Here is a 9,802-nt window from a genome sequence, read left to right as displayed (position 1 = left end):
CCGGGAAGTGCGCGTCCGTTTCCCGTGGGATGGGGGGGGGGGGGGGTTGAACTGGGCGTGGTGAACGGTTAGGCCGGGCCTGGCGCTAGGTAGCGATTCGTCGCCTTTTGTGGCTCCTGCTAACCAGCCTCTCCTCTCCATAGCAAAGCCAACCCATACGACCCGACCTGCGATTCTCACTCTTTCTTTGAATATTTTCATTCTCTCCATCCTCCCTCCTTCTCTCTCTCTCTCTCGCTCTAGTATAGTTCCAGTTAGGACGACGACTCAGACCATGCTGCTGTAGATAAAGAAGATCGTGCGACGTTGATCACGAGAGAAAATCACGACATAGGACGGGTTTGGAGTAGCTGGGGGGGGGGGGGGGGGGGGGGGGGGGGGGGGGGGGGGGGGGGTGAGTTTCGATTTTTTATACTAGCGAAGAATCCGCGTGTTATCTCTGAGGGGCGAGGAGGGCCTTGAGGTGTAACGGTTGTTCAGATGTCTCTGGCCTGAAGGACATTTTTTTCTGTTGTAAAGACGCATCCCCCACCCTGTCCTCTCCAGGCTCTCTTAGCACGGCTATGCTATCCCCCACCCACACTCACCTCTGCAGCAGCACTGTGGCACCGGCGGGGCCAGTACTCTGCCTGCACCCCGAGGGGCTCCAGAACCTTCTAGACATCTCGTGAGGATGAGAACATTGTCGTGGAGGACAGGGGAGGGAAGGGGCAATGAGATTGGATTGGTTTTCTTTTTTTTTTTCTTTGTTATTTTTTCTTTGTTTTTTTTTTTTTTGTTTACTTGTACAGGGGTTTAATCGCTGTATTAAGATATGTAAGGTCTTATTTACATTATCTTGGTTTGGTTACAGAAACTAATAAAATAATATGCTGTAAAAATGGAATAGCGAATGTTGAATACTTTCTTAAAGTTATTCATTGTTCTTGGGGGTGGGCGGAGGGGGGGCTGTTATTGTAACTGTAGCAAACAAGGCCGTTACTATACCCAAGCCTGTACTATACCCGAGGATCTGCCAGACCATTTTATAGTGGGTGTTCCGAGGCAGTAAGACATTGTAACTGGTTTGGGTCTTCAAGTCTGTTGGTACTGTATGTCACTTAGTTGCTGTGGTTGTCTGAAATATCAAATCTGATATCAAAATTTAGGTTACTGTACTTCACGTGTTTCTCTGCCACCTAAAAGGAGTAAAACGAAAATTTGCAGATGCAGAATTTTGTTTCACACAAGTGAGATGACACCAGAGAAGTTTATATAATCTTTATTTATTAACCATACGAATATGAATTTACATTTTTCAACGTTGGCAGCACTAGTACTGATACTATGCAGAGGACAGAAATGGCAAATATATTTTTTCAAAGGTGCCATTTTATTATGTACAGGGACAAATGACATGTTATAGAGGAAATATCTATGTTATGTACAGTGTAGGTTAAAGCATAAAACATTTCAACAGGTGGCCCATCAGATATGGATGGGGTGTATACATACGTGTATAACACACATTTATATTAACTATATACACACATTTCTTGGCTTTTCTTTTCTCCCTGCCCCCTCAGTGCTGTATGCAAAAAAAACAAAACATGGTAACAGACAAAGTCCATAGAAAAATAATTCATCTGTGGCACGGGGTGTGGACCCTGCCGACGCCTTCCTTCAGAGACAGGTGCACCCTGGGGGCCTCATTTCCTACTGTTCTTCTAAGCAAAGCTTTCATCTCAGATTGGCTGTTGGTGCGAGTTCGTGCTTTCCGCTGCGATGGGGAGCGTGCAGTCATGCGCTGGGGGGGGGCGATGCCTTCCGATCTACGAGGCGCGGCTGGACGAAGGAGTCCGATGATCAGCACTCGGGAAGGGACAGCAGGAGGGGAAATGTTCGTTAGCGACAGGTGGAGAGCAGCAACGATCAGGCTTTCCCGCTGGGATCATCCTCTCCGGCTCCGGCTCAGTTGGCTTCCGGCTTGCCCAGCCGCACAGCGTAGGAGACCATGTGGAAGTTGTCCCAGGAGAAGAGCTTCCTCTGGACGGGGTTGTAGTCCACCATGCTGTTGTAGCGGTAGCTGTTCCGCATCGGCACGGCGATGGACCTGCTCTCGCCGGTGGCGGTGTCGAACGCGTAGTTGACGGTGGTGTTGGGCGAGGCGTAGCTGGCCACCGTGTACAGCCGCCCGCAGATCATGAAGGCGTTGGCCACCGTGTTCTTGCGGATGTTGGTCTCCCAGCTCCTCCGCACCTCCAGGCCGCCGGGGTCCAGCTGGGAGACCACGATGGCGCCCTTGGCCTTGTTGGTGCTGTAGATGGCCCACAGGCCCTGCTCGTCCACGGCCAGGTCGATGTCGGTGTAGCCGCCCCAGGAGTAGGGGAACTGGCCGTGGAAGCCGGCGTGCGGGAGGTCGCGGCGGGCGGCGATGCTCTCGGTGGCCAGGTCGTAGCGCAGCAGCGTGCGGCTGCGCCGGCGCTGGTAGTACAGGGAGCCGCGGTACATGGCGGCCCCCGTGCTCTCCACGGGCTCGGGCAGGAGCAGCACTTTGGTGGGGAAGCCCCGGCTGAGCTGGTCCATGTCCTCGTAGCCGTAGAGCTCCCGCACGTCCGCGCCCACCGTGTTGATGCGCCACAGCATCTGCGGCCCGTAGGGGCCCACGGCCTCCGGGTCCTGCATCCACACGCCGTACTTCCCCGTGATGCTCTCCGCCTTGCGGTGGGACACCGGCTCCCCGACCCACACCAGCTCCCCGCAGCCTGGAGGCGAGAGGCGGAGAGGGGCGTGAGCCGGGAGCACGGGGGGGGGGAGACAGTGACACGTGTTGGAGATAAAAAGTGAGGTGAGGCGTTTGAAGGGTAAGGATTCAGGAACAACTGCTTAACTGGATCATGCACTACTGGTTTAATATCCTGTGAAGCCAGCTTTATGACCTACAAGTACAGAAACACTATGCGTTCAGAAACACCGTTCTGAGGAATTGATACTATTGTAGAAAAAATTGTATGCAAACATTCCTTATTGAGAATGAAGCGTGTGAGTGAAAGGTCAGTGAATGCATTACGGAGGTTTGAGCACTAGGGGGCAGTGTTATGAGGGTTCGTACCTGTGCTATCCTGGCTGCCTTCCTGAATCTGTTTGGGTGCCGGGACCTCTGTCACTTCCGCCTTCACCTCCTGATACCTGGGATTGCCGAGCTGCCAGGCGGGGTCTGCAAGAGCGAGTGAGAGTCAAGGGGGACAGAAAACACTTCGAACGGAGACCGAGTGCTTCCCCTGAGGTTGCATCAGCCCCGTTTTCCATTTGGTGTCGGAAGCAGGTGACTTGCTGCGGAAGAGAAGGAACAGAGATGAGAGAGACAGAGGAGCATGCGAACAAAAGGAGCCTACCTGTCGCCCCGCCCGCCTCACTCTGGCCCCTGTTTTGCGACACCAGGTGGGAGAGGATGTTTGATCCTGCAGGCACAGACAGCCGAATCACAGACAGACACAGACACGGGCACGGACACGCGGCAACACCGAGCACAGACGACACACACGTGGGAGAGGAATCCGACAGACGACGTTCCTGCCGTCCGCAGGTACCAGCATCCCTCCCTCCGCAGTCCCGGCCACAAAAGCTGGTCTGCGTTACCAATCAGGAGGGTAAATAAACAGACAATGCTGATGACACTGAGCTCTTCTTCTGTCCCCCCCCCCCCCCCCCCCCCCCCCGGAGACTCTGCAGCACTTGGCGGCCCTACTGACAAGCAAGAATGTGACGGGAGGAAACGAACACCAATGAGTGAATTCCCAGCTGCCACGGAGCCTGCTGGACTGTGACCCCGCCCCCCCCAGCGGACCCCCCCCCTCCGCTGACGCACCAGCCTGTCCAGCATGGCAGGCCAGGCTCAACTTGAACAACCCCGGTCCACCCATCTCCGAAGCTATCCCAGGACATCTCAATTGCTCCCGTTTACAATTTGGCACAAAATCATTTCAGCGCCTCCAGCCAATGAATTCCCTGTTGCGATAATCTAAACTGTGAAGAATTACAGACTAACTGTTTACAGGGGCAAATGCTATCTCATCTGATGATGGTAACCAGAGACATCAGGCTAATGAGCCTGTCTCATGAATACAGTGAGGCCAGTTCCCAGGAGTAGTCTAACAGGGGAAATGGGGCGGTTCTATCAATCACTGTAGGTAAGCAAACACGTTATTTCTGAATAAATATACAGAGAACAATTGATGCGCTTCTGGCAACAGTTCTGAATTCTGGAGAGACGGGGATTCCAAACGATATCTAGAGCGTATTTAGTGGGTATTGGTTGCCCTCTTGTCTGGTTATTTTGGCATGAACCTGCTGTATTTGCTGGGGTATGTTTCAGGATGGTGAGAGTTTGCTCTGTGCGATGTCGTAAAAAAAAAAAAACAGTGGAATGGTCCCCTCTGGAGAGGTAAGGGTGAAGATATCTCCTGGACCAGATCTCTGGCTTTTTGGTCATTATATAATAGCCACCCCCCTCTGAATGATTGTACTGGTGTATGCGGAGCTCCATGGGGCCTGATCGTAAAACAGTTCTGTCTGGATTTTGGTGCGTTTGTTTTCTCTCCTTTCTGCAAAGTGGCTTGTCAACAATGCTGTTAATTTTACCTCCAGCTTTTTTTTTTTTTTTTGATGGTCCAATGCCTCTTTCCAAAAGAGCCATTGACAAACTGTTTTCCTCCCCTGCTGACTTTTTTTCATTAGCTTATTTATCGCTCTGATCCCTTCACCACATGGCGTTCCCTGGATGCATTTTTTTTTGTCATGCAGATGTAAACAAAAGACAAAAGCAGATGTTCAAGAATATGACTCTATCTCCAATAGACAAGGCATCTGTTATTTGTGTGATTGAATAATGATAACTAAAATTTGGGGGGTGGGAGGGGCGGGGCGGGGAGTATGCAAATATAGGGGTCTTTGAGTAAACATACAACCCCCCCCCCACCTCCTTGTGCAGTGTCACACCTGAATCCCCCAGTAGAGCGTCATCAAACGCAGAGCTCAGAGACAAGCTTCACGCGTTTGCATCGTGTTTCCTGGCCATGTGCCACTCTGCGCATAGTGCTGCTGCCCCATCAGCACTGTCGTAAATTCCGACCCCCCCCCCCCCCCCCGGCAGCCCAAAAAGATCAGGCAGGAAGCGGAGCGAGCCCCCCCCCGTTCCTCCGTGACTGAAACCCACCCAGCCTGAACACGGGCGCGAGACCCAGCCCCCAGCGAGCAGCTTTGGGCTGAACATCAAAGTTAGGCGTGCAGACAGCTGAACTTCGGTCTGTTGCATCGCTGCACACTTTCATTCTATTCATCCATTGAAACCCTCCCATTCATACCCCTCTTCGCTGTATTAGACCCCGGCACCCTGTGGGTGTCTGCGACCGTACTCACCGCTGGCTGACCTCTGATCCTTCTGGGCGGCGCTGGGTGGCTGGCATGGTTTGGCCAGCAGCTTCTCCACCTCCAGCCGCTGCTCCTCCGCCCTCCTCTGCAGCTCCTGCACCTGCCTGCCCAGCCTCTCTTTGTCCCGCTGCAGCTGGCTCTTCTCCCCCGTCACCCGAGCGAAGGCTTCCCGCAGCCCCGCGTCCGGCGCCGCCCGGGCCGTCCCGGCGTCCCCGCTCACCAGGCGGCTCACCAGCGACTCCAGCACCGTCAGCCGGGACTTCAGAGCCTCCATCTCCGGCCCCCCGCCCGCCGTGGGGCAGCTGTTCTCCGCGGGGCTGGCCACGGTGAAGCTGTACTGGCAGCGGCCGCTCCGGTCGTTGGCCCTGAGGAAAGTGGCTTGCCCCTGAGCCCCCAGGAGCAGGCAGGACAGACACACGGCTACCTGGAGCCACATCCTTAAGGGATCGATCTGGTCTGCGCTGCGCGAAGGCTTGGTCACTCGGTTCTCTCTAGCACTCTCTCGTTTGCCCTGTCCCTGCGAGCCTGCCCTCTCCTCAGCTCGTTTCTCTCTGAGTGTCCTGGTAACTCGAGCTGGAATGTTGAACTCTTGAGCTTCTTGCCCCTGACCTGTTGCGCTGCACTTCTTGCCCCCCTCCGTTTTTTTTCGCTCTCTCTCTCTCTTTATCACACTCACTTTCTCTTCCCTTTATCTTTATCTGACAGGTATTCAGGTATTCGGTCTGCTCTTTTTCCCTCTGAGGCTCACGCAGTCTGCTGCGGCTCAGTGGGTCCTGCTTTTCCTCTAGCTGCTGTCTGGTCAGTCTCCTCAGGTTGCCTGTAAGTCTCTGAGTTCTGGTGGACAGCGAGGGGGATATTTATATGATCCGTGAGGGAGGGAGGGAGGGAGGGAGAGAAGGCGGGAGGAAGAAAGGGCAGGGGAGGGAGTGGTGGGATGCTGTGTTTTTGGGATTTCCCTGATACAAAAGAACATTCCAGCAGTTTATAAACTGCGTTTGTTTTTGTGGGTGTGCTGTACTACGCGCACGTATGCCTGCACGTGCGCACAGGTTGATTATGTGTGATTGTATGTGCAGGGGTACAGAAGGTGCAGAAAGCTGCTTATAGGATATTTCACTGAACAATGAACGTAGCTGTGGCACTGATACTCACATCAAGGTGGCCACTGTGAAAAACACAAACAATATTCACTGCGTATTACTTATGGCACCTAATGTTTCTTTTGCCATGTGCGTAGCAGATGTTACGGTCGAGCAGGTGTCTGCGTGCGAGACTTTCAGTAAAACTCTGTGATGTGAGAGCTGAAGCGCTAGCAGAGGAGAGCTTTCCCACCAGCTACACTGCAGCTTTCAGTGACCGTGTGTTTCTAATTCCAGTCCTCCAACCTTCCAGCAGCTCCACAGCACGGCTATCAGTTGCTTCACCCGAACGAGCGCAGGGGGGGACCTCTGGAATATCCCCGGAGAGGGGACGGGAGGGGAGGGGTGAGGGGTGCTGGGGGATTGAGTTTCCCCCACATGGAGCCAGAGTGCCCAGGGTGGCAGGGTGTTCCGTTACAAGAAGGGGGGGGGGGGGGGGGGGGGGGGCACATCACCACATAAAAGCGATTCAAGTCCGGGATCCGGCCAATCAACAATTGACCTGTATGTATTTAATCCCCTCTGTCTCCTTTGAGCTGGGCTCAAGCTGAGTGTTGGTCGCGAGTGAACGGTCACACAGGCACTGCCAGAGTGACTGTATCCCAGGTGCTTTTCCCATCAGTAGTTTCTTTTCCCCATCACCTTTTAATAAGTCCCAAGTCTGCAATCACACCTGCTGCAGCTAGCTCTTAATTCCAGCCAGACCTTCCTCAGCCCAAATATTCATCGCGTGCTAGACTAGACCTCCAGTCAGACGGACTTAGTTTCATAGTCCTGGCAACAGTTCAGGATGTTTTACATCAACGTACATAATTCTTATTAATTGTAGGCTAAGATTACTTTGGCGCTCTCATAACCACTTGTTAATGTTCACGATTGATAACTGTTAACAATCAATCATGATCAAGTATGGCAGCTTCCAACCATTGATTTGAATGTAAGGAATCTGCAGTTCATGGAGATGGTCAGATCACTGAGACTGCATACTGAATGGTCTGTTACATCAGTGGTAGCTATTGCGGACTGTCCACTTGTGAACACTATTAGTCTACCAAATGTAAATATTTTAGGTGTCAATACATAGTCTCGTGTGCCTTAATAAGGAGACCAAAAATATCTGAAGTTATGAAGCTTTTTTGCTGCTAGTTTTGAGTTTAAATGGCCAGATGCATCTGGATTGTCACTTCAGCACACTGCTGCCCCCCTGTGCAACAGAAAATTACTTTTTTAAGGTAAAATGCATCTTATGCCTCACAGGTAATGTTTGCTTTACTCTCACCGACTCAAAGAGCTTCCACCTCTTTACTAACACATTGTGAGAAAGTAACAGTGGTTAAATTGTCTGAGCATCTCTGCAATATCTATTGAGTTTTCACTCCTGTGTCTCTGTCTCTCTCCAAGGGCATCATGTGAACGATCTCTCTCTCTCTCTGCCTCCCTGTCTCCCTCTCAGTCTCTCAGTTCCTCTCCTTTCCTGTTTTCCCTCTGCTTTTATTCTGTCCTTTCTCTCTGCGTTCCTCATCCCCCTAGTCTTTGAGGAGGGTCCAGGGCGAGCCGGGCCTATGAGTCAGGGCCCCCTAGCCCGTCCCAGGGCCTCTGCATTAATAACCTGTCTTCCTGTTAGCAGTGAGCTGGCCGAGGCAGAGAGCCCCTGACTCACGGCGTTTACCGCAGATACGCAGAGCAGCGAGCCACTCAGCCAGCGAGCCACTCAGCCAGCGGGCCTTTGGCAAAGGCGGCTACGCGTCGGGCCGAGGGATTACTGCGGTCACTCGGGACCTCAAAGCAGCGAGATGAGGCAGGGGGGCAGACATGTGAGCGGTCACAAGCCGCTCCGCGCTCCCGGGCCTGAAACCCGAGTCCTGCGGTGAGGGGTGTGCGTCTGCTAGGACCATGCCATGATGAGAAACGCTAGCTCTAATCCAGCCGTCCCTCCCTCCCTCCCTCCCTCCCCGACACTCCAAAGGGAGTGTGCCTACAGCAGCTGCTCTCAGTGTTTACCACAACAGGAACTAACCTGTATTTTTCAGCCTGGATGCAGGCGAGTTCTGAGGTTAGGTATTTGTTTGATCTTTTGTTTGGTGGGCCATTTTTAATACCTTGTGATGTACGTGGGAGTTGGGAGGTTGAATTCATCCCACCCATCCACAGGTTGACACATGCCCTTTTCACACCTTGCTGCAGCCTTCATCTGGGCACTACCTGCCCATGAGCCTGCAAGCATTTCAGGCACAGCTCTCTCCCACTGGCTTTGGAGCTGTAACAATACTCCATTTAGACAGCAGGTCAATGGAGAACGTGTTTGAATCGCCGGGTTCAGCCACATGGCCCCCCGACACGTTTGTGAACGATAGACGGAGAACGAGAGAGTGATGGCGATGGAGGGAGAGGTGTTCGGAGCCAAAAACAGACCCTTTCTCCTCCCTCCCTCAGGAATTAGGTAATGGCTTTTGCACGTTCCTGTTAACAAGTGAGGAAAAACAGTTTTCGCTCATGACGAGTCCTCCTGTTGCTCCCCGCTAGCCGACCGTCGTTCTTTCGCCTCCCTCTGGTTTTCGACTCGCCGCCTCTCGCTGAAAACAGCATCTCGTGTTCCTCAGAACTGGAGACGCGCCGATGCGATCATTCTCGATTAAATCCCCGGGCTTTGTTTTCCTTATTCAAGATGTTCTATGGCGGGAATGTGTAGTCATCTTTCCCGCGCGTACCGGGCAGGGTTAGGAAACGATATTATAACAGCCTTTCCAGCGAATGTGTGTGTGTGTGTGCATTCCAGAGTAGGATGCGACCCAGCATCTCCACCAGAGTCATCGTTCCAGGCTCACACAGCAGGATTGCTGCCACTTCCAACATCAGACTTCATTTACTCCAAGAAAAAACCAAGAATGCAGAACAGATGCCTCTGGTTCATGACCAAATCCCGATCTTACCAGAACACCAGCTGTACACACTACAATCCCTGCATACTGTATACAAGCGCATCATATTGCATGTCAGGGAATTACCAAGAATTAGCATTAGACAATGCCCAAATACCAGTGCAAGTCTAAAAATCAGGCATACTACTCTTGTGAACGGCCTTGGAGGTGTGTGTGCATTTGTTTAAATTCTGGATCATATGCTGTTTGTTGCTACATAGGGAAATCAAAATTAAAATCTAAAAACTTATGAGAGAAAAATATATATAAAGAAATGAAAGCCTTTTCAAAACATACAGAACTGATTAGCCAATCGCATGTCTTCTATGAAAACCT

General features: G+C 52.2%; 1 protein-coding gene across 2 annotated transcripts; it reads right to left on the bottom strand.

Moving 5' to 3' along the window:
* Positions 1–1,245: 1,245 nt before the first annotated feature.
* On the bottom strand, positions 1,246–6,231 carry myoc (myocilin). Of its 2 annotated transcripts, XM_035413985.1 has the most exons (4): positions 5,398–6,231; positions 3,375–3,440; positions 3,092–3,196; positions 1,246–2,744 (listed from the first exon to the last, which is right to left on the bottom strand). In XM_035413985.1, the coding sequence occupies exons 1-4, from the start codon at positions 5,843–5,845 to the stop codon at positions 1,951–1,953; spliced, it is 1,413 nt and encodes a 470-aa protein (XP_035269876.1). In that variant the 5' UTR covers positions 5,846–6,231; the 3' UTR covers positions 1,246–1,950. The 2 variants fall into 2 exon arrangements, with proteins under 2 accessions (XP_035269876.1, XP_035269877.1); XM_035413986.1 differs by lacking the exon at positions 3,375–3,440.
* Between the last annotated feature and the right edge of the window lie 3,571 nt (positions 6,232–9,802).

This window comes from Anguilla anguilla, chromosome 4, assembly GCF_013347855.1.
Source record: "Anguilla anguilla isolate fAngAng1 chromosome 4, fAngAng1.pri, whole genome shotgun sequence".
NCBI lineage: Eukaryota > Metazoa > Chordata > Actinopteri > Anguilliformes > Anguillidae > Anguilla > Anguilla anguilla.
The sequence above is the reverse complement of the archived record's forward strand: the minus strand, read 5'-3'. Positions and strand labels throughout refer to the sequence as shown.